General features: G+C 37.7%; 2 protein-coding genes across 2 annotated transcripts in view; one reads left to right on the top strand and one right to left on the bottom strand.

The window, feature by feature from the left end:
* The window catches only part of cyfip1 (cytoplasmic FMR1 interacting protein 1), a 43,364-nt gene that overhangs the window by 12,765 nt on the left and 5,616 nt on the right, over nucleotides 1–24,983 (top strand). Inside the window, exons 7-26 of the mRNA XM_079883465.1 lie at nucleotides 731–827; nucleotides 1,006–1,134; nucleotides 2,283–2,387; nucleotides 2,502–2,593; nucleotides 2,978–3,095; nucleotides 5,896–6,018; nucleotides 7,790–7,915; nucleotides 8,310–8,476; nucleotides 8,565–8,712; nucleotides 10,808–10,961; nucleotides 11,248–11,404; nucleotides 11,692–11,788; nucleotides 11,904–11,980; nucleotides 12,106–12,214; nucleotides 12,313–12,432; nucleotides 12,894–13,093; nucleotides 14,455–14,542; nucleotides 21,789–21,932; nucleotides 22,533–22,623; nucleotides 24,090–24,220. Of these exons, the coding sequence (XP_079739591.1) occupies nucleotides 731–827; nucleotides 1,006–1,134; nucleotides 2,283–2,387; nucleotides 2,502–2,593; nucleotides 2,978–3,095; nucleotides 5,896–6,018; nucleotides 7,790–7,915; nucleotides 8,310–8,476; nucleotides 8,565–8,712; nucleotides 10,808–10,961; nucleotides 11,248–11,404; nucleotides 11,692–11,788; nucleotides 11,904–11,980; nucleotides 12,106–12,214; nucleotides 12,313–12,432; nucleotides 12,894–13,093; nucleotides 14,455–14,542; nucleotides 21,789–21,932; nucleotides 22,533–22,623; nucleotides 24,090–24,220 (2,473 nt within the window). The remainder of the gene's footprint in view (nucleotides 1–730; nucleotides 828–1,005; nucleotides 1,135–2,282; nucleotides 2,388–2,501; nucleotides 2,594–2,977; nucleotides 3,096–5,895; nucleotides 6,019–7,789; nucleotides 7,916–8,309; nucleotides 8,477–8,564; nucleotides 8,713–10,807; nucleotides 10,962–11,247; nucleotides 11,405–11,691; nucleotides 11,789–11,903; nucleotides 11,981–12,105; nucleotides 12,215–12,312; nucleotides 12,433–12,893; nucleotides 13,094–14,454; nucleotides 14,543–21,788; nucleotides 21,933–22,532; nucleotides 22,624–24,089; nucleotides 24,221–24,983) is intronic.
* On the bottom strand, nucleotides 15,021–19,563 carry fndc9 (fibronectin type III domain containing 9). The gene is made up of 2 exons (XM_079883476.1): nucleotides 19,236–19,563; nucleotides 15,021–16,112 (listed from the first exon to the last, which is right to left on the bottom strand). Exon 2 carries the CDS (start codon nucleotides 16,013–16,015, stop codon nucleotides 15,350–15,352), a length of 666 nt encoding a protein of 221 aa, XP_079739602.1. The 5' UTR covers nucleotides 16,016–16,112; nucleotides 19,236–19,563; the 3' UTR covers nucleotides 15,021–15,349.

Below are 24,983 nucleotides of genomic sequence, written 5' to 3'. Positions count from 1 at the left end.
ATCAGTAAGATTTTTGTAATATATCCTATGTTCAACAAGGCTGCATTAGTGTGATCAAAAATACAATAAAACAGTAATATTGTGAACTATTATTACAATTTAAAATGAACACTTTTCTGTTTTTATATTTTTTACAATGTAATTTATTCCTGGCTGAATTTTCAGCATAATTACTCCAGTCTTCAGTGTCACATGATTCTTCAGAAATCATTCTAATATGCTATTAAATTATGATAAACAGAACAGAGATGCTGCACAAAAAACTGCGTACCATAATATCCCTAAAGAGACTAGAGCTGTCTAGTTTTATTCTCCCTGCTCTTTCAAAGTGTTTGTGTGGATTTGAGTTTATTTTCAGCATGCCCACCCACTGAACACATTTTTATGAAATGTCAGATTTGTCAACCACCCATCCAGTTTTCCACCGCATGTCATCTAACTTTTCTCGTCACTCTCTTGCTGTCTTTCTCTATGCCTCTATCGCAGTTTTTTTATTCTGTTTGTTTGTCTTTCCTGGACTCTGTAGATATGACTTTTCCTGCATTTCACTGTCCCCACAAATCAAAAAAACAACAGCAACATATTTTTACAAGTGTCAGATTCTTTATATTCGGCCTGAATTATATATAATTGCTTGTCGTAGTGACACAACGCTTGAACTGGCCTCATTGTGATATATACACCATCAGTCTTTCTCTTCATTACTTATATTGTCCTCTTTGTCCATCAGAGCTGCCCAGTTCCTGAGGAAAATGTCTGAGCCATCCTCCATTCAGGAATCTCAGAACTTATCCATGTTTCTGGCCAACCACAACAAGATCACACAGGTACCTCACCATCTTCTGTAAACTAGCACTTAATACAGAGAAAATGCTTGTGTTTGGAAGTAGTTTGGTGCCACACACACACTTGAAAAATGCATCTACAGCAGCTTAATAAATGTGGCAGTGCTCCAGACATGTTCTGTGTATGAGTCAGTGATATTGACAGGCATCTCTGTTTCAGTCCCTACAGCAGCAGCTTGAGGTGATTAACGGATTTGATGAGCTGTTGGCAGACATTGTTAACTTGTGTGTAGACTACTACGAAAACAAGATGTACCTCACCCCCAGTGAGAAACACATGCTACTCAAAGTAAGTATGAACACACTGACATTTACACACTGTCTTCTAGCATCTGGAACATAACCATTTAAAAGTTTGGGGTAACAAGTATTTTATGCTCAACTCATAAAATACATTAAAAACAGTAATATTGTTTAATATTATTACAATTTAAAAGAACTTTTTTATTTTAATATATTTTCAAATATAATTTTATTCTTTTGATGGCAAAGCTGAATTCTCAGCATTATTACTCCAGTCTTCAGTGTCACATAATCCTTCAGAAATCATTCTAATATGATGATTTGGTTAAAAAAAAAAAAACATGATCAATGTTGAAAATGGTTGTGCTGCTTAATCTTTTTTTCAGAATTCTATAATGAATATAAAGTTTAAAAGAACAACGTTTATTTGAAATAGAAATCTTTTGTAACATTAAGGGGCTGTTTGCACGACACAATTTTCAGCTAAAAGAGTAAAACATTAAATGCAATTTGGACGTTCATTTACACGACAACGGCGTTTTGGGTGCCTGAAAACGCAAACTTTTGACAACGAGTTTTAAAGTGCAAGTTTTTGAAAACGGTCTCCGTGTAAACAACCAAAACGCGCATCTCTGAAGACGATGACGTCATGCACATGGGTGTAACCTGTTCAGCCTATAGTGTTTCAATGCCATGGCAGCAGAATACAGGGTTTTTAGTCGTTTTCGTGGATCCGTGTGCATGGGGATCATTTTACCAATGGTGTCGTCTGTACGTGGAAAACTCAAAGGAAAAACTTCTCAGTTTTAAGCTTACTGTTGTTGTGTAAACGTACCCTAAAAATCTCTATAATGTCACTTTTGATCATTTTAATGCATCCTTGCTGAATAAAAAGTATATTTAAAATCTTACTGACCCCAAACTTTTGAAAGTTTTTATTTTTATTTTTTAATATTACAAAAAGTAGAAAAAAGTGCCATTGTAGTTTTAGTTAAGGATAGTACCATATGGTTTTGATGATATTTCTCTGACTTTTGATGATATTGCATTTGAATCTTGATATTTATGTATCATCATCTTGACCAAACAATAATTCAACAGATTCAAAAAGTTTAATGTAAAAACTAAAACACAACTAAAAATTATACATTATTAAGGCATTGTTCCACATAGTTTGTTGTGACTGTCTTGTAGGTGATGGGCTTTGGTCTCTATCTCATGGATGGAACCAACAGCAACATCTACAAACTGGATGCCAAGAAGAGAATCAACCTCACAAAGATTGACAAGTTTTTCAAGGTGGGTGTATGTGTGTGTGCTTTTCCTGATGTAAACAGCGGCCCGTCTCGTCTGACCACTTGTCAATCTGAGACAGATTTTGATGTGATTTGACACTCTGCTTTACCCCTACAGCAATTGCAGGTAGTGCCTTTGTTTGGTGACATGCAGATTGAACTGGCCCGCTATATTAAAACCAGCGCCCACTATGAGGAAAACAAGTCTAGGTGAGTGCCAATACAGGCCATAGTTAAATAGGAACGCTGTTGTTTGCCTTTGTTTTTTAGCTTACTATAATTAAAGCAATAGATCCTTCCAAACTTATATAACTTTATCTTTTGTGAAATACAGAAGATATTTTTAACAATGTACTGGTTGGTCTTTTCCAAGAAACTGCAAATTCATCATAAAAGTTTTATAAGTAGTCTGTGTCCACATGCTGTTTTTTTGTTTTTTTTTGTTACGTTTGGAAAGAAAAAAATGTTAACAGTGCACAATTCCGAGTTTCTGCTTTTTGTGAAAGAATAAAAATGGTCTATTTTAATATTTGTGTGAAGTATTTACTAGATCCTTCCATGTTTTTTAATTGCCTGTCCTCTTGCATCCTCTAGGTGGTCGTGCACATCTGCAGGCAGTAGTCCGCAGTATAATATCTGCGAGCAGATGATTCAAATCCGTGAAGACCATATGCGCTTCATTTCTGAGCTGGCTCGCTACAGCAACAGTGAGGTGAGAATTTTTTTTTTTTTTCTTCACTGTCTTTCTAAACAAATGCAGTGTAGACTTCAGTCACCATGCACTGACTCATATTGCTATGACGTTGGCGGGGGACAAAATGTCTGTTACCTAATCTGTCAAATGTCTTGCTCTTTCTAAACATAAAGACCTCTGACGAAGTTAGCTCTCTGAGTCGGTCTCAGAGAACTAACTTCAAAAAGAAAATCTTTGGCTGCAGTAATCCTCAATATTATCAAAATTGAGTTAAAGGGATAGTTCGGCCAAAAATGATATTAAACCCATGATTTACTCACCCTCAAGCCGTTCGAGATGCATATGTCAATCATTTTTCAGACAAACACATTTTCAGTTACTTTAGAAAATGTCTTAGAGCTTTCAGTGGTTATAATGTGAAGCTATGGGGTCCACCTCCTTCAAGTCCCAAAAAAGTGCATGCATCCTTCACAAAAGTAATCCATCCGGCTCCAGGGGGATAAACGTAGGCCTTCTGAGGGTAATCCGTGTGGTTTTGTCGTAAAAATATACATATTTAAAACTTTATAAATGAAAATAACTGGCTTCCGGCAATGGTCGACGCGCGTTCACGGGAGATGGATGCCGGCGTATGACATAGGACGTAGCGTAGGAAGCGTTTCTAAAGTAACTGAAAATGTGTTCGTCTGAAAAATGATTGACATATGCATCTCGAACGGCTTGAGGGTGAGTAAATCATGGGTTTAATATCATTTTTGGCCGAACTATCCCTTTAATCTCCCACTGCTACAGACTTTTTGTTAAACATCTGGCCTTATTTGATTTACCTGTAAATTAAACAAAGTGCTAAAAGAGTGCTAAACAAATTTATTAGACCACCTGTTATAATGAAGAGAAAACTGAAACATAATGAAGAACAATCTGAAACAACTAAATAGTCTTTATTTACACTTAAACACATAACCAAACAACTTGTATGGCGTCCTTTGGCCTTGATAACAGCTTGCATTCTTGCTGACATTGTTTTTATGTACAGTACTTTTCCACAGTCTCTGTTGTTATTAACTTCCAAATGGTTTCTAGTTGTTCCCAAAGACTTGCTTTTGATGAAACTTTTGTGCTATCTATCTTTGAATCCACTAAATCCACAATCCACAACTGTTTTCAAGACATTTTTATTGAGCACCAAATCACCATATTGGAATGATTTTTGAGGGATCATGTGACACTGAAGACTGGTTGTTAAAAATTCAGCTTTGCCATCACAGAAATAAATTACATGATGTACATACTGGTATACTCTAGTTCTAGTACTCTAGTAAATCTGATTTTCCTTAGCTAAAAATGTGCCTCAGCATATTGGATGCTGAAAAATCTCTTTCAGAAATGCACTAATGGTACGGCTTAATGAGAATCAGAAGCTACAGTGGCTTACGTTGCTCTTGAGTTTGTTTTTGCTCATGTGAATAGATTTCAGGAATATTCATTAGCCGTGGGAGGGCGAGCAGCTCTCGCTTCATATACTATTCCCTTTTCCACGGCTGAATGGTTTCAAGGCTCAATCTCGTCAACTCGAAGTTTGCATTCAGAACCACTGGGGTCGGTAGTCTTACAGATGAATATGGAAATGTAAGGGCAGGAGGCCAGCCTGGATTTGAATTAAGTCATGGCAGCAGCAGCACTGTAATGAGAACACATTGGCAGCCAGAGGACAACTGGGGTCTGCTATTAGTGACAGCAACCCGGTGACGAGGAGAAGCGGGGAGGAATTTGTTTGTTCGTTCCAACGCTATGGTTGTCAGATGCCAGGGGTTTTGACACGGTGCTTGTATCTTGTGCTGTCTTGGACTGCTGAAACAAATGCATAGATGCAGGGGTTTGGCATTTTCTCCTTTGTTTGTTCATTTTGAATGCAGCTCCTGTTGGATGCTGCAGGTATCCTGGTGTTTTGTCGTTAGCTTGTGTGATGAGATTTCAGTGGTTCATTAATTTGCTCGTTTACTCTGTAATGACAGTAGTTGTGTGGAGCCCTATTCGGACGGGATTAACTTTACAAGGGTAGATGGAGTAATGTAATTTTACCACAGGACGTCTGTAATGTTAATGGCCAATTCGCACGGGATAAGATATCTCAGTAAAACTAGCAGAAGTGGGAGGGGTAACTCGATTTGCGCATCGCCGTCACCCTCATGTCGTCATGTGCGTATTGCGTTGCTTCCTGATATCACGTGCGCAAACACATATAACCTATATTTATATATATAAAACAGTTATGTCCAGTCGAACGATGTATTAATTAACTTCAGATTGGATTGTGTTGGTAATAGGCACTTACCTAACACTAATATTTGTTTTGTGCCGAACAAGTGCGTTCGATCTTCTTTATGATCTGAATGGTATGTGAAAAACACTTAGTTATGCCACAGACTTATCCCAGCGTCTAGAACGCAACTGAATGCTGTTTTCATGCGTCTCCATACTTGGAAAAACCGCGGAAAACTGCTTTTAAACAGTAAATGACAAAATATTTACGTACATATTTACAGTGGGTCTATTCGCACAGGATTAGTATTACCTGAGGTAATTTCTCTGGACCTTTTTACTGAAGGTTAAAGTCGCCGTAATCTTTACTGACATTGTCCGTAATTATTAATGATATGGCACATTCGGACGGGACTAAAATCACAGAGAAGCCCTGGTAATAATTACATTACCCCACCTCTCCATGTTAAACTAGTTCCTTCCGAATAGGGCTTTAGATGTTATGTTATCTTGTTTACTTGCTGTTTATTATCGCTTCCTTTTCCCATTTTCGCAGGTGGTGACCGGCTCAGGGCGTCAGGAGTCTCAGAAGACCGACTCTGAATACAGGAAGTTGTTTGATCTTGCTTTGCAGGGCCTGCAGCTGCTCTCTCAGTGGAGTGCTCAGGTCATGGAAGTGGTGAGTGGACTTGTCACACCCATATTTGTGTGTGTGAACACCACCAAGAGATACTTTTGACCCATAATGATTGTGGTTATGATACAATATATCTACATAATAAAAGCAAAAAAAATCACTCAAAAGAAGTCAAATTATTGTATAACTTGAAATTGAATAGTTTTGTGTAAAGTTAAATTTTGAGATTTAGACTTGATGAAGCTGTGGATACATGTGCTAGCAGTATAGATTTGTATGGAGCCCCTAAAAGTTTACGTCAATGCCTTTGCATTCTCGCGCAATATGTTTGCCTAATATGAAATTACATTTTGTATCAAATGAAAAATAATATTCTTTTTTTTCTAAGTATACAGTATACTGATACAATATATGCACAATATATGAAAACCATTTAAAACCAGTGTAGCATAGTGCTATTGTGAATTCACAAAGGCTGCGATTGAATTAAATATATTTAATAGATACAGTGTGCACTATAATTATTTGCATGCATGTAGGTTCCGTGCATCTCACAGCAAATGCTGCTCCATGTTATCATTTACATGTGTGGAGCACATCTCATCGTAAAGAACTGGCCAAATATTAAAGATTAAGTGAACATGTCATTCGGCCAATATTAAACAAGGATTTGATCTGCTGTAAAGTGTAACAACAACAATTACCAGGCCTTTGGCACCCTCTGAAGGCATTTTTTGTAATACATAATGTACCTAAGTTGATTGTTTATATTATGTATATTATATTATGTATTTTTAACAATGTTGTTCTATAAAACCATATGATTACTTGCTCTTGATACTTTATTTGAACCAAAAATGATTGCCTCATTGTTATTATATATGTCTTTTAAGTAATTTAAAGGCTGTTGTTTGCATTGGTCTATTTTTATTACCATACAAAAAATATGGTAATAAACTTCCAAAAACAATTGACTGATTACTCTATTACCAAAATAATCATTAGTGACAGCCCTACTCTCAACTGTCTCAAATAGACTAAACTATCTTCTTTGTCCTTTGTTGTTTGATTAACATTAAAAACAGACAGCAGCAGGAATATTAGGCGGCTGTCACTTTAAGACCTAATGCCCAGAGCAAATAACATGCATTTTATTTCTCAATTGTTTACGTTTACCTAAGACATAACCGACAATGTGTATGAGGTGGGCAGTTTGACACTGTTTTGTGTGAATTTGTCCTCTCAAGCTCAAGCAGACATGAAAGAGGCTTTCTGGGTGGTCAAAGTACCAAATTCAGTTATCTCGCTTGAATTGGCAAAAAATCGGCAGCCTATTGCACTCATGAAAGACTAAACTAACCTCAATTTTCAGTAGCATCAACCCACCCATTCAAGACAAAGAGCTTGAACCTCATTCATTGAGTAGACCAGACCTATGTTCTTTCTCTTTACTTCCACAAGGCCATCAACAATTTCACCTTTGATTTTAATCATTCATTTCACTTTAATAGTCAGTTCTAGCTAAGCTTTTTTCTTTTTTTCTTGGAACAGACGTTCCAAACAAAACATACTGGCAGTCTCATGAAATATTGTTGCCATAGAAACAGCCTGCAACAAGTCCATTCTTTGCAATTAGTAAAATGGATTTTGATATTTGTAGCTAATTAGGTTGGAGATAGAGATGATGGACCATAGTTTCTGGAATTTGTTTATTGATGTTGTTGTTTATTTAAGCAGCATTGAAAATATCTTACAGAATAATGATCATAAGCAAGTATACATGAAAGATTGTAAAATGTTTTCTTTTTTGCAGTATTCCTGGAAATTGGTGCACCCTACAGACAAATACTCCAACAAAGAATGCCCAGATAATGCTGAGGAGTATGAACGTGCCACCAGATACAACTACACCAGCGAGGAGAAGTTTGCTCTGGTGGAGGTCAGTACACCTGCAGGGCCAAATCTCAGTTAACAATTAATTCAGGTGTCCTTTAATTATTTTTTATAATTAATTATAAAGAACATTTTAATTTTAATTAAATTATCAAATTAAAATTAATTATTTGTATTTAATTATTTTTTATTATTTCTTTAGAATGCTTGAAATTCAGTATCAAACTCTGTGTAGGCTTGTGTAGGCTTTTGAATCAGCTTGATGAATCCTCTCTGAATTAACTCAGCTGGCCAATGAATCAGATCTATGACTGAATTGACATCAATGATGAAATGTTTGTTAATCCGTGTCAATTGTTTAGTGTATCCAAATGAATTAAATTAAGTCAGTCTTCTTTTTCCAGTTCTCTGTCTGAATGTGCTTCTGTCTACTTGTTTAGGTCATTGCGATGATAAAGGGCCTGCAGGTGCTGATGGGCCGAATGGAAAGCGTGTTCAACCATGCAATCCGCCACACCATCTATTCAGCTCTGCAAGACTTTGCCCAGGTCACACTCAGAGAACCGCTGCGTCAGGCTATCAAGAGGAAGAAGAACGTCGTCCAGAGGTACAACAGAGCACCAAACCGGATGATATTTCTGTCTGACTGCTCTAGTGGTTTAAGTCTTTGTAAGCTGACAGTGATGTTGTTCCAGTGTCCTCCAGGCCATCCGTAAGACCATATGTGATTGGGAGTCGGGCAGAGAGCCACATAATGACCCAGCGCTGCGGGGCGAGAAGGACCCTAAAGGGGGATTTGATATCAAAGTTCCTCGTCGTGCCGTGGGACCCTCCAGCACTCAAGTATGCGAGACTCCAGTTTCCAGTTTCTATACCATATAAAGGACAGAAACATGCTCTACACAAACGCAGACAATATAGCAACCCCATTATACATGCATAACATTTTTCCTTACAGTGGTGGTAACAAACCTCAGAACTCAAGGGGGCAACAGAGTTATCCTCAAATGCATGTAGTTTATGATTTCCTCCATTCTGAATGTAAAAGCATGTGACATTTATATTGCATCGACATCGAGTTGATTGGGGTCATGTATTTATGTAGAGTATGTTTCATGTTGAGGAAATTGATGAATCTGTTTCTGCTGCTGATGCCTTTTTCAAACAGGGTCCAAAAGCTGTACTCGCTGATTTCAGATTAGCTACATATCATCACCTCATCCCATTTTCACCTTATACAACCCCTTATCTGAAACAGCCTAACAAGTCATATTGCTATCTGTTTTTCAACCTGTTATATACACACACACACACACACACACACACACACACACACACACACACACACACACACACACACACACACACACACACACACACACACACACACATACACACACATACACACACATACACACACACACACATACACAGTCACACATGCTCTGCCACTGTCATTCAGAAGAGCTTGTAATCTTCTGCTAGCTTTTGCCGCATATATTGTATGAAGCACAGTTGAATCCGATGTGCCGTGGAAGGGTGTTGTATTGAATGTCAATAGTGCCTCAGGGATTTGAGCTGTAATCGGTGCTGCCTCTCAACATGATCTCAGTGCTTTGCTATTGCCATTTTTTGAGAGATTCATACATGCGTCATGGTTTCCGTTCGTGAATGATTAAAATGTCTCTACATTCTATCAGCTTTTATTTATTTATTTATTTTTCATAAACAGTCGGTTATCGCAAGTGAACGTAAACCGTTAGGAGAAAACCGGATGCGTGTCTGTATATTAGATCCGTGCTTTAAATTGACAGCAGCCTAATAAACCTGTCTTTTGTTGTTTGATTAACATTACTGACAAGCGGCAACAAAGAGAAAATCACTTACTGCTCTTCACTGAATATCTTCAGTAGCTTCATCACCCTTTCTTTGGCCTAAATGGTCTCTCATTCTTTTTTGTTACCTTGTAAGGCAAAAAAATCATGATTTTGATGAAAAAAATCGTGAAATTATTTTTTTGCCATATCGCCCACCCCCTACTCTGAAGCTAAATTTGCCCTTTGCTGATGCCTTGGTATTAAATTAATACCTTGAGATGAAAAGTGGGGAAATGCCTGTCCTGCTCCAACCGAGCAACTTTCATTGAGAGAAATTGCAATGCCAGTGGATAGTTTACTATTATAGCCCTCCTATTTATTTATTTATTTATTTATTTAACATAAAAAGGATATTTCATTCTACTTTTAAAAACTGGTCATAAGGCACGAGATTAATTGCAATTTTATTCCATTGGAACCACTTTTATGAAATAAATCTGCATATAGTTTTTTGGGTAAACAAGAGAAGTCTTAATCTCAGATACACACCAAACTTAATAAAAAATAATTTCCACTAAATATTTTATCAGGTTTCTTTAGTACTATCCAACTATTTAATTTTTGGAAACAATGATATAATTGTGTTGCTTTTAAAATATCATATTTTATTTTTATGTAGCTGCCTATATATTTTAGGAATAGTTTATATTTCCTCTCACAAGGGGATCATATTTGAGGGACCTGCATCAAAAAGTTTGAAAATCCCTGTCTATTATGAACAGGGCAATTTGACCCAAACAATGACTGTTGTGAATGTAGCATCTCTCAGTATTTTAATACATTGCCACACGGACACACATACACACACAATTCCAGATGGAATCCAAGGGCAGAGATACAGACGAGTCCTTTGATACCTGGCGGAAATGTCCAGGGAGGCTTTGACACTTGTATGCCCTCCATCAGCACATAGAGAACCCCCCACCTGTGTCGAGATGACACAAGCAGAATGTTGATGTGAATCTGTCTGTTGAGGAGTGGCTGTGCTTAGTAAAGATGTTCAACTTTTCATCAGAGACTTAATGTCCTTTCATCTGCTGCTTCTTTCTGTTCCTCTATAGCTGTATATGGTCAGGACGATGCTGGAGTCTTTGGTCGCTGATAAGAGCGGCTCAAAGAAGACTCTGCGCAGTAGTCTTGAGGGACCGACCATCCTGGACATCGAGAAATTCCATCGCGAATCATTCTTCTACACTCATCTGCTCAACTTTAGTGGTAAGGAACAGGCTAAATGCCTGTCCTCCCCAAATTTGTTGTATGTTCACCCTTTTATGAACTATTTTAACCAAACCTTTTTTGCATACCACTATGTACCAAGACACATTATCTCTGATAAATCATTTATAATAAACATAGCACGGTTCCATTACAAATTAAGAATTGTCCATTTTGATTTCATGGTTACTTGGTGTCCAAATAGTTTATTGGGCCAGTCTGTTTAGTTGAATTTGGTCACACGGTATTAATGTTTTGTCTCTTCTGCATGCCTGTTGTGTTGCAGAGACACTGCAGCAGTGCTGTGATTTGTCCCAGCTCTGGTTCCGCGAGTTCTTTCTGGAGCTCACAATGGGCCGCCGCATCCAGTTTCCCATTGAGATGTCCATGCCTTGGATCCTCACTGACCACATCCTCGAGATTAAAGAGGCCTCTATGATGGAGTGAGAACAAAATATTACATTTTGGTATCACTTAAGTGTCCTTGTTACGGACTTTACATGTACTTACTATAGTAATAACAGTAAATTATGCATAATCGCATGCTTCTAACCCTAAACCAAACCCTAACGCTATAGTAAGTGCCTGTTGTTAATTAATATTACTCAGTACTTAAATGTATAATTACACTGTAACAAGAACACCTTAGTGTAATAAAGTTTTTTAGTACATGAATTGCCATGGTATATGTGCAAAAAAATATGCTTATAAGTCTGCCTGATGTACACAGGTACGTGTTGTACTCACTGGATCTGTATAACGACAGCGCACACTACGCTCTCACAAAGTTTAAAAAGCAGTTCCTTTATGACGAGATTGAAGCTGAGGTAAAACCCTCTTGACCTTTTTGTTAAATTGTTAAATCAGTTATTGCATTTTGCATTTAATCTGCTTTAATGTTCTTTTAAGTGATTATGCATCTGGATTTTTTCTTTCTTTCAGGTGAATCTCTGCTTTGACCAGTTTGTCTACAAACTTGCTGATCAGATTTTTGCCTACTACAAGATTCTTGCCGGAAGGTAAGTCTGTCTGTGAAAATGTCATTTTCAGGACAAATATGAAACAATTTTTCTGTAGTAATGTAAGTAACTTTGGGGACTTAAAAAGTATTTTTTATTTTCTGTAACACAATTTCTCTCTGTAGTCTCCTTCTGGATAAGAGACTAAGAGCTGAATGTAAGAATCAAGGTGCCAACATCTCGTGGCCTTCCTCCAATCGTTACGAGACGCTGCTCAAACAGAGACATGTACAGGTAAGAATGGCCACTCTTCTGTACGATTACATATTCATTTCTGTTTATTAATGCTGTTCTTAAGTCCGCTCATCTTTTTTTGCCCTTTTCTCTTGCAGCTCCTTGGACGATCGATCGACTTGAACCGCCTGATCACCCAGCGAGTGTCCTCTGCGCTTTACAAATCTCTAGAGCTAGCCATCAACCGCTTTGAGAGCGAGGACCTTACTTCCATCATGGTGCCTTATCCTTCAAGTGTTTTTATAGAAACATGCATTTGTCTTTTTTCTCTCTCACTGAGACCTTGAATTTGCTCAGCTGTGTTTTAGCTGTTTTTACCTGAATTTGCCTGTTCAGGTCTTCTAATGAAAGAGAGGTTGCTTTCATAGCAGAATTGAAATTCAGTGCAGCAGAAATAATTCTCTGGCTCTGCCAGAGAGTGAATCGTTTTATTAATATTTGCTTCCTGTATGTGTGTGTGTGCATGAATGTATAGACATTGGATGTCTGATTGTGACACAGCTTTTTAAAATGCCATGAAATTGTTCCAAGGCTCATTATTGGTTTTCATACAAATTGTTGTCAGAAGTCTGCGTGTGCTTGAATAATATAGGCATGCATTGTGTCTAAACATCATTATTGCGTCAAAACGTGAGAGGGCTTTTTTTCAGTCGCTCTTTCTCTCTTTGTCTATGATCAGGAGTTGGAGGGTTTGCTGGATATTAACCGGATGACCCACAAGCTCCTCAGCAAGTATTTGACACTGGACAGTATCGACACCATGTTTCGCGAGGCAAACCACAACGTATCCGCACCCTATGGCAGAATCACTCTCCATGTCTTCTGGGAACTCAACTATGACTTCTTGCCCAACTACTGTTACAACGGCTCCACGAACAGGTGGGTCAGCCCATCACCATCACCCCCCGAAATGTCGAAATTATAAGAAATTTGTTTTTTTTAGTAAAATATATTATTAAATAAAAATACTAAAAAGAATCATGCAGGCTCTACTAATCTTAATGATATGGTTGTGCAATAATCTAAATGTATAATGTCATAATTGGATAGCATTTTAACAGCTATAATTATGTAGACTTTCAGGCTTCAGGCTTCAGCTGTTGCAAAATGTATTCATTCATCCATTTAAACAGAAGTAATTGACATTTCTTTCATCACTTGTCAAAAAAACAGACGCCCAAGACACTTAAATTAAGATGGAGCATTGCTTGTATCTTTAGTTTTAGAGAATGGTTAATTGAGTTATTTCATTAGTTATTGATAGTCTGTGCTTAAATGTGAATAATCAAAAGATATGATTGGAATGTCTGTTTTATTTTAACCAGGAAAGGACTGTTATGTTTCAGAAGTGTTTTTCCACACTTGAGAGACACTCTTGTACACAGATTTTTGTTTGCAGCATAAGTGTGTAATCTGCAGCAATTTGAGGCAAATCAATTACCTTTTTAATCTTTTTTTTCTGTGAATTGAGTGTTTGTCTACCTTTTGCTGTTATATCCATCACTTTTTCTTTTTTCATCTCTTTTATTGTCAAATAATTGTCGAACACGATCATTTTAAAAGGTACACTCTGATCCAAATATCAAATATGACAGCAGAGAGAAAAAGAAACAGCTTTGTAAGGATCCATAATGAGGTGGGAAATATTTCTGACTAAATTGTGAGGTCTTCAAGATGGAGTGTACAGACGTGATGTACAGGTAGGCTGAATGTGGGATAAAAAGAAGACTAAAGTCATCTTTACACTGTCAGGTTGAGGTGGCTTTAACATTTTGTGGCTTTCAGGGGATATCTGACAAATTCATCATAAATGTAGGCGTATCAAAATGAACTAACACCATAAGGGTTCAGCTGTTGTCTCAGTGCAGTTCATAACTGGTAGGAGGATGGTTACATCTTTGTAAGATTTCAGAAACTAATTAGCTTCAGCTCAGGATACAAAAAGGTACACAGAGCACACCGATGCCACTTCTTGCCTGCTCCTGTTAAATTAAACACACAGCTACAATTACTTTAACCAGACCAGATATTTGTAGCCCTTTTTTTTTTGTCTTTTTCCCTTAGAAACATGTTCCTCTGAAAGCTTGTGTGATGAGTTTTTCCCAATGTATTGGTACTGTGAATGGGGATAGAGTGGACATGCTGAGCGCAGCCTGATTGAACAGAGAAGACAATAACTGCATGACAAAACGAGTAATACAAAAATGGTCAAATCAAATTTTTCCCCCTATCTCTTTTAGATTTGTTCGCACCGTGCTGCCGTTTTCTCAAGAGTTTCAGAGAGACAAGCCTCCCAACGCCCAGCCACAATACCTATATGGCTCAAAGGTGGGTTTGAACGAGTTTAAATATCAAAGCTAGATCAGTTATATCTCCATTGTTCACATGCAGTTACAATATGCCTCTCACAAACAATAACATACATGGAAATATTTTTTATTAAGCAAGATAGTAGGTAGGCAAGGTACATTTCAAGCAGAAAAGGATATCAGTGAATGCACAAACAGACTGTCAACTCAGAGACATTACAATCAAAAACGCGTAAATGCATTAGAGAGAGAGAGAGAGAGAGAGAGAGAGAGAGAGAGAGAGAGAGAGAGAGATGGTTTTAGCTGTGGTTTATATGTATGTACATGTATATATATATATGTATATGTGTCTGAAATGACTGGAATTTTAATTTTGTGTCTATTAGAAAATCTTATTTCTTTAAACATAAAAATTATAACTTTCAAATAAGAATAATGATAAAAATTATAATAAATATGATTATTATTATAAGTGTTAAAAAGTGGGTGGATTTGTTTTTATTATAAATTATTACAACAACAAAACTAATGGGGGTAAAATTAACATAAACCTACCTAGATTAATAAATTCTTATACTGAATGCATTAACTCGTGTTTACAAATTTAACCTTATTAGAAAGGTATACCAAAACAATACTTTGTGCACCTTAAAGTCCAGTACAGTGTAAGCTATGGGGCCTCCCATCAGTTTCCTTGGTTGATTAGCTAATGATGTTTTCATCTGACATTTAAATGCTAATTTAACCCGATCAGCCCAGCCCAATTGTCTGAGCTTCATTTGCTCAAAATGCTTTCCACCCTGTTGATTGTCCTCATTGTGCCCAGTTATTCTGACTCGGGGCCAAATCTGTGTTTATTACTTTGTGTTCGATGTTCACGACTCTGCTCGTTTGCCATTTCTCTGCCATGCTCGACTCGAAAAGGATTCTCGATCACCGTTGCGTTCTGAGAGTCCTCCTCCCCGCAACTGGGCATATATAGACTTTTTCTTCCTTCACTTTCCATGTTCCCACCCATGGGGGTCAGAGCCAGGTGTGGATGGTTCGGACCTGGCTGGTTTCCTCTTCCTGGGTCCCTCTTTGCTGGACACATGGTGTGGAGACATCCCCAAAGCAGAGCCACAGCAATGATTAGCAAGAGAATGCTGCTGGCCAGCCAGACTCCCATCGCCAGCTCCCTGCCACTCCCCCCGAGCTCAGTGCCTTCATCTAGGGTACTAAAGACCTGGCACTGCTCTCTGGTGGGATTGGCAGACTGGCAGGTGACACAGAGGATGTATGTGGTCTGAGGACTGAGGTCGCCCAGACTGGTGGACGTCTGGCTCACGGGAACCCTGTCCTCGCGCAGGAAACTCTTGCGCGTGTAACCCATCAGAAGGCTGTTCCAGTTAGGGTGATACATGACGCTGTAGAACGTATCCACACAGCCTGGAGAAGACGGCCAGCTGACGATGGCAGAGGTGGCGGTGACGTTCTGAATGGTGATAGGCATGTTGAGTATGTCTTTTAGGTCAAGACTCAGTCTCTTATGAACGCACAGTTTGATGATGAAAGCTGGTTTAAGACGACATGCAACGATTTTGAAGAATCTGAAAGAATAGAGGGCAAAAAACATTCAGATAACTTCTATCCTTGAATGTGGTACAAAAAGGCCCTAATAAATGATCAATGGGCTTGCATCTGGCATAAAACATGTCCCTAAAGAATTTTAAAACTTCAATCATTGGTTTCAGAACTGAAATTGTGTTTAAATTGAAGGACTTTGTCAAAAGGAATTAATCAGTAACCTTGATGGTAACTGATGGTTGAGAACGGATATATAAAAAACCTGCAGCTTTGCTATAAACGTGTTTTAGCTAATTGCAGTGGTCAATACATTTGTATCTTTTTTTTCTGTTCTTTTCTGTCTAATTTGTCTTTCATATTGTGATAATTAACATTGAAAATGGTTGAGTAGGTAACACAAGATGGCTTTTTTTTGTATGGTTAGAGGCCGTTTCTCAATATGCTTGTCTGTACTTCATCACAGACTGTACGTCATCAGTCGCTGCCCAAGTACTGTTCCAAATTAAAGTTCACATCTAGCCAAGTCCAGTTCAAATCCCCAGATGTGTTCTTGATCCGCCCCTTTTATCGAGGATGCATCGAGAGGTGACTTGTGCGGACTTGAGTCAGCCAGGTATCCCAGAATGCATCTCGCACCAACCAGCAAGCGTCAATAGCAGAGGAGAAACCCCACGTAATTTAAAAATACTGCTGTTATTGTGTCACAAAATGTAGTTTTAAGAATTTTTCAGTCGAGAATGTAGTTGATTAAAGCTCAAATATGTGGTTTATTTATAAAAATAGCGCCTATTTTAAAATTTTTAGGGCTGGGAAATGATTAATCGCGATTAATCGCATCCAAAATAAAAGTTTGTGTTCACATAATATTTGTGTGTGTACTGTCCATAATTATTTTGTATATATAAATACACACACATGCAAGTAAATATTTAAGAAAAATGTCTTATTTATATATAAAATATTTATATTTATTTATAATACAAATTATATATAATATATATACAGTATATTTAAGCAAATATTTCTTAAATATATACATGCATGTGTGTGTATTTGTATATATACAAAATAATTATGCACAGTACACACACAAATATTATGTGAACGCAAACTTTTATTTTGGATGCGATTAATCGCGATTAATCATTTCCCAGCCCTAAAAATTTTATCCGACATTTTTGGAGTTGTGAGATCCAGGTGATCACCGGGCGCCCAGTGCTCATATACCCCGCCTGGAACAGCCCTTCCTCGGCTAGTCCTTCTGACGTTTGCCGCTGGCTCTGATGTCTCTAGTCTATAGTCTAGTCTCGAGATATAATTCGTTCTTGTGTTTATCTAACAGGTGATCTTTGGTCTCTTTAATCTATAATTTGTTCCCTTGCAAATCTTTTGTCTGAGTGCAAAGTGAAGTTTCATAACTTTATATATTTAGGCTATTTAACTTTAACGTTGTAGCCTACTAGAGAGCTGACTTATGTTTTACTGAATCGTTTGCTTTATTTCTTATTGTATAGCTTCTTATACCTTTTAGGCTACTTATTCTTTTATAATGGCTATTATTGATCATTAAAACTGACATTTAACAAAGGGTTTTGTCTTTTTATTTTATATATTTAAAATATTTATGTACATTCTTTTCACTCTGTGTAGGCTACATGTATAATGAAATAAAATTGCACAACCCTGTCTCTTTTTGTTAAATGTCAGTTTTAATGATCAATATTATAATGTTTCATATCATATTTTTTTAAATAAAAACAAAAAAGGGTTGTGTTTTATAGTTCGTGTGAAGATAATCATTGTAGCTACTCGTTGCCTGAACTGAACCACATTTGTGTGGCTATTAATATGTTTAAGATTTTTTAAATGAAAATGAAAAGAGGAAGAGTGGTGTTTTATAACATATTTTGTTTTATTGTTGCCTATATAGGCTACATAACCAGCCAGAGTGAGCTGAGTGACACTATCAAGAACGCTGCTGTTCCATTTGCAGAATTACCAGACTTGAGTTGTTCCGTCCTCGGGAGTTCGTTCTCCTGTGTCGAACTTGGCAAGTCCGAACTACCAAGGATGCAAGACTGAGGTCTGCGTACTTGGTATTGAGAAACGGCCATAGTCTTTTGTCATTTCAGTTTTCTCTTCCATTCAAGTTCAATTGCCCTGCACTAGCGTGGTGTTAGCTAAAGTAGATTTATCTAGTGGGAAAAAAGCACCAGGTTGAGTACAAGAGATTTTTTTATCCGCCTTGATTACATTGTATCTAATTTTTTTTCCCTCTCCAAAACTATGTGTCAAGGTATCTAAAGCAGGATTAAGTGAATTTCCAATTGATGTAACATCCATATATCCCCTTGCCAAGAGAGAAGTTCTTAAGGGATTCTCTCTAGTCATTATAATTGAATGGCATTACAGCACAATAAATATAGTTTTGAGGTTAAAATTATATAAATGTCATGGTTTAACAAATAAACTATATATTTAATGTCCACTGTTTTAAGACCGGCCATTGATTATGCATGGTCAAACACTGATTCATGATTATTTTATATAAAAAAAAAAAACATTTCTATAATTGTAAATTTTTATTTTTCTAAAATCCCCTGCTTCAACTCTTAGAGAGCAGACAGAAATCTCAGGATATTTATCTTTGGCTTAAAATGTGAATTAGTTTGTTCATTATAGTTGCCGTGTTTTGTTTCTCTTGCTGCTCATGGATTGAGTTTGTTTGAAGCCCATAAACTCAATCAATAAATCACCACATTGGACTTGTGTGGATGAGTGGTGAACCTTTATGCTACACATTCACGCTGTAATTACTCGGCAATCAGCGCTGTGTGAAAGCTTGAACACTAATCATTTTGATCTTCCAGAAGCACACGGTCAATAACACTCAGACAATTCTCTCATGTCTGAGGAAAACAATGTATATTCCCTCGCTCTATGCACTGTCACTCTTTTCAATCTGTTTCAGATCTGCATAGTTACTAAAGATTGATCTTTAGTTGTATTTTCAGACAGTACTTAAATTGGTCTTTTACCATTCTTTACAGGTAACCCACACTTTAAAAAAATCTTTGGAAATCTATCAGAGACACAGGTGTGTCTGGGAAAACTGAAATTGAGAGGTAAAGGAGCAAAAATCCTACCGTAAGAGATAAGTCGTCACTTCATAGACAGGTCGTCTTGCTGTTGCTGACAGAATCCTCCTGAAGCGTGAGAGTGTATGACCTGTAGCTTTCTGTTTGGCATGGCTCAAGTCTGCTTCAGAAAGGGCTCCACATCCACACCACTGCACAGAAAAGCTCCTCTTTCTGATTAGAGCAGCAGACGGCACATAAAGCAGAGAGAGAGTTCAGTGGGGAGGGGGGAGACGACACATCAATGTTTTGCGTAGACTGCATTTTAAACAGAATTACAGCTGGGAGAGCGTGAACTCTCTTGCTTGTCCTCTGTCTCTTACGCATCCTTTCTCCCTCAATCATTGGAGGAACACCGAGTTTTTCCTCCCCCACTGTGCTTTCAATTACTCCCTCAGACTGGTGACCTGTCTCCTCTGACTCACTGCCACAACACCTACGGACATGCATGCTCATGCATTTATGATTAATCTTTAATAGGTCAACATAAAAGCACTGTTTGCTAATTAGAGAAACAGAAGGAACTTGTTTCTTTCCAATTTTTTTTTTTTTAAACTGTTTAAAAATGATTACAGTTTATTTTAATTTTAGTAACGTGACACCAATAAACAAAGGAAGCTTAAAAAAAATCATTGGCATGTTGTAAAGAATGTTTAGTTTAATAGGTCTAGTCCTTGAGAGCCAATTTTGAATAAATTATGAGATTAAAGCTATGGTCTACGATTTCAAAGATTGTTCATTATTAATAACCTCGTTCAGATGCTGGTTATGGTTCTACAGTACAATCCTAACAATATGAAGAGAAAAAAGAATGAAAAAAATCCATTCACTCTATTGGGTGTACAGCTGCAGAGAAGTTGACCAATGTAAGCTGTCCGGCCGGACAGCTTACATTGGTCAACTGCTCTCATCCAATCCCCTGCTCCACTTGAAACTCCACGTGGCGCTCGCGTCTCCACCCCGCCCCGCCCCACCCCCCTCCTGCGATATGAAATTTCGCGCTGACAGTCTATGGTAGCTAGCAAAGTAGCATCAGCTCAGCAATGGAGAAAAAACAAACCGACAGCAGCAAGCGGCCCTGCTTGCCCCTACACTCACGGCTGACTTTTTGTTGAGCAGGTAAGCATTTATTTATACTTTTATGGTGTGAGGTGTTACATAAATAGTTTTTTATCAGTCTGACAACATGCTCATGCTGCCGGTCGGCATTGGACTGTTAGCCGTTCAGCATCGCCTATCACGGGTCAAAGTAATTATATTTCTTGAAGTGCTTGAATATATTTCAGTAGGCCTAGCGGGTTTCTGTTAGAACATTGCATGTGTTGCTAATCTTGCGTGGGCGTGAACTCAAACGTGTGCCTCTGAGCTATTTTGTTAGGACAATGGTGACATTGAATTGTTGATGAAGCAACTAAGTTCAAGTGTCGAAAGTCAACTTTACATATGATGTGTCATTAGCGAGGTCATTAGATTGAAGCGACTAAGCAATGTTGTGAAAGTAAATGACGTCAATCAGTCAAAATTGTAAGTGTTCATTCCTTCAAGGCTTTATGTGTTCACTGCTTTCAGCTGTGAGAGAGGATGTTTACTACCGGTGATCACAGCTTGACTGAGTGACGTTGTTCAGGTCGTTTCCCGGTGGGAGGGATCAGGTAGCACAGAGGGGAGGGGTGTGTGTGTGGAGGGGCGGGATGAGTTTTTTAAAACTTCCCAACCGTCTCAGGCATTCTCGACCGATTTTCAACATCGTAGACTACAGCTTTAATTTAGTGTGTGTGATTGTTTGTGTGTGTATATTTACTATGTGTGTATATATAGTTCAGTCATGAGCCATTCCTTACCATGCAATCTACAAGCAATCACATCATTAACATATGGAGAAAGCTCATTGGCCTCTGCTGATTCTGCAGCCAATGAGATTGCTTGCTTATTATTCAAATAGTCTGGTTCAGTGTTTGCTGTAGGCTAATCCTGCACTGCGCTGTCAGATTTACTCTTAAATCCTCCACCTGTAATCCTCCACCTGTCTAGATCAACTTCTTTGGGATTTGTGTGTCTATTCATGCAGCAGCAGCAGCATATCTTACATGCTCACAGCATACATTCTGTGTATCTATTGGCAGTAGCAAGTCCATACTTGCTCTGCAGCAGCTGTAATAAACATTGCAGTAGAACATTGCCATACTCATCAACATGCTAAAACTATTTCAAAAGTTGTCATGATTTAAATATATATATATATATATATATATATATATATATATATACACACACACCCTTTGTTAGTTTGACAGCACTGGGGTAGTGTTTACATTTTTTTTTCTTTTTGATGAATATTCAAAGCCACAGCTGGTTCTGAGCTGTGTTGTTGGGTATGAGCTACAGTAATCAGATTGTTTTTCTCTATATTTAACTAAGTAATTAACTCTATAATATAATAATTTTGTTACAGTTACTGTTCTGCTATTAATTGTTTAACATAGACATAAAAAAGTGTTTTAACTAACAAATGAAACTATGCCTCAACATAAACTCTCTCTTTTCTTTTTTATGATGATTCAGGCCTTGAATTTGGCATACAGTAGCATATACAGCCTCTACCGGAACTTCTTGGGACCTCCGCATATTAAGGCTATTTGCAGACTTCTGGGATACCAGGGAATTGCTGTGGTGATGGAAGAGCTGTTAAAGGTCGTCAAAAGCCTGGTATGTGCACGAGCATTCAAAATGAAGTTTGTGTATGGAGATCTGAGGGCTTTTGCAAGACCCTAGACATTATCTATTTTTTAATCCGCTGCTCTCAAATGTGTGAGAGGAAATGCATGTTGTATTTTGTATTTATGTCCGCCCACGTTCCTACTAGAGCATACGAAGTGATGCCTTAATTTGAGGGGTTTTAAACTGTAGAACATATCAAGTCACCTTTATTTATATAACGCTTTATACAATACAGATTGTTTTAAAGCAGCTTTACAGTGATAACAGGAAAATGATCCAAGGATGCAAACAGTTCATTTGGTCTGTACAGCAGCTCTAAACGAAATGAGTGTGGTGCTAGCAACAAGCAATTTCATGGGTTCGATTCCCAAGAATTGCATGCAATGATACGGTGTATACCAAATTTCTAATTTCATGATGCATTAAGTCATTTATTAAGAATCTTAATTGAATCAGATCATTGTTAGAGCAAACTTTTTGTACCACCAATCTTTCTTTAAAGGATAAAGATTGTCTTTTTCAGTATGTGTTGATATTAGCAAACATTTGTGCTGAAATCACATCGTCGTCTTGTTCTTTCCGATGCAGCTTCAGGGCACCATCCTGCAATATGTGAAGACCCTGATGGAAGTGATGCCCAAGATATGCCGTCTGCCTCGCCACGAGTATGGCTCGCCAGGTGAAAATCACATTCCTAAACAAGCCTTTTATTTTCTGACCCAAGAGAGGAACTTTGACCCTGTGTAAATATTACCAAGTAGAAGACAAGCACTACATTATTAAGCTTTGATAAGTCCAACTGTGCTGCTGGGCAGATTGGTAGTCTGCAGTGTCATTCACACATTGGTGCAAGCAGAGCTTCCGCAGCAGATGCTGTTTTTTTTTTTTTTTAAAGATGTAGTCAGACTCCTCTTGATTTGAGGTTTGGTAATTGCCTCTCGCCATCTTTCCCTCTCTCTTTGTTTGTTATTGCATTCTGGGTGACCATACTGAGAGGGTGCACTCCATGCTGAATTCATGGCTGTGTCTGATTATGTGGCCTTTCAGACAGCCTGGAGAAAAAAAATGAAGTGGGTGGAGTAGAGAGAGAGAGAGAAAAGCAGAGGGTATAAAAATGGCAAATGGTCTGTTCATGTAGTTAAAAGCTTCTGCTTGTAAGATTAATACTTATTCTTGGATTCTTGGCAGCAACTGGCATAACGAAAGAAAGTAAACTTAAAAACAGTCACTATAGAATCTTGTGGCTCTTCTACAAATCAGTATTGAACACACACACACACACACACTAGGGCTGCCAGTAGATTCACATTTTTAATCGTGATTGATCGCACACATATCATGAAATTGAGCATACACCACGTAATTTGTTCATAATTTTCTATATACAGCAAATTAAACTTTCAGATTGGACAATTTTAGTCATTTCCAAAACTAAGAAATAGCACAACTTATTTTGACATGCAAGGTCAGCTTATTTTGCTATTCAACAAATTTATGTACAACACTGCCCTGTCTTCACTCCATGAGTTAAATATAGACCTACACGGATTCTGAAGTTATTTAGTCAAGAGCAGTGGGTGTTTTTATTTTTTTAATTTTTTTACTTTTTTTTTATTAACAGTAAACTTTGTTTACGAGAGTACTTGCCTTTTTTGTGTGTGTATTAAACCGTTTAGACGCGTATATGATGCCCAAAGCAGGTAGCCAAAACTTTTCTTGTCCGTGTTTTGCTCCGTCTCGGAGCACGCGCACAGAAAGCCCCCTGAGGAACAGCTCATCAAGCTTTATAACTCTTTTTAATATCAAGCATGTGGCTGCTGTTTACAATACTCGCGTTAAAGGATTTGGACATTGAGGGCCATAAACACAACACTTTAAATGAAGAAACAGAATGTGGCAATTCGCAATTTCGCGTGCTTGAGTAATTTATTTGTGTTAGTTGTGTTAAATAATTTTAAAGCATTAAAGATTTTTAATTGATCACGTGTTAACGCATTAACCTTGACAGCTCTGTGATCTATTAATATAAATTATGTGCAAATGCAAAATTGGTCCAGGGGAATACTTTTTACGATACTTCAACACTTCCTAAAACAAAATGAGGCTGTCATTACTATAATACATGATTTTGTCTTCTGGATGCAGGAATTCTGGAGTTCTTTCACCACCAGTTGAAAGACATTGTGGAGTATGCTGAGCTGAAGACCGTGTGCTTCCAGAACCTGAGGGAAGTTGGCAATGCGTTGCTCTTCTGCCTGCTGAGTGAACAGAGCTTGGTATGATACAATTCTGCTGTCACGACTTCATCTCTGGCCGCTCACACCATACTACAGAAAGTTGTCCTCACCACATCACTAAACCCTGCCTTGAAAATGTTACTGACTAATCCTACTTTGCCATCATCTTTTCTTTAAAGAAGACATTTCATCCCAAATAATATCTAGTCATTTTTTTTACCACTTTCAGCACATAAGCTATGCAAAGGGTTAGTTATCACACATTCCATCACCAAAAATATCTTTTTCAGTAGATTGATAATGTGGTTTTGATATTTTTTCTTACAGTAAAGAGTGAGGAGTAGAGAGCGTAACTAATTAGCATCTTCCTTTGTGATTTGGTTTCTTTTATATTCTCTTCTTTGTGCTGAGATGAGTGACACATGAGACACAGCTTCACTAAAGTCTTCAATCATGAATGAGTCTCTACATTTTTACTTGGGAATTATTCACAAACCCATGACAGGAAAAGGAATATATACCCAGCACAGGTGAATTCCATTTAATCTGCCACCTGTTCAGTGTGTACAATGTCTGACTTTGACACACTGTTGTCATGGGAACACATCTGCAGTTTTGTTGCATGTGGCAGCACTATAAATTTCCCCATGTCAGTGTTCAACCCTTTTAAGATGCAGATCAACTTCACCTTTCTCTTTTTCTTTTTCTTTTGAATAACCAGCCCCTATAACAATGCTCGGTATAAGATAATGGTCTAGAGTATGGTTTATTTAATACTTTACATGACAGCAGTGCACATTTG

This window comes from Squalius cephalus, assembly GCF_949319135.1.
Source record: "Squalius cephalus genome assembly, chromosome: 10".
Classification (NCBI taxonomy): Eukaryota; Metazoa; Chordata; class Actinopteri; order Cypriniformes; family Leuciscidae; genus Squalius; species Squalius cephalus.
The sequence above is the reverse complement of the archived record's forward strand: the minus strand, read 5'-3'. Positions and strand labels throughout refer to the sequence as shown.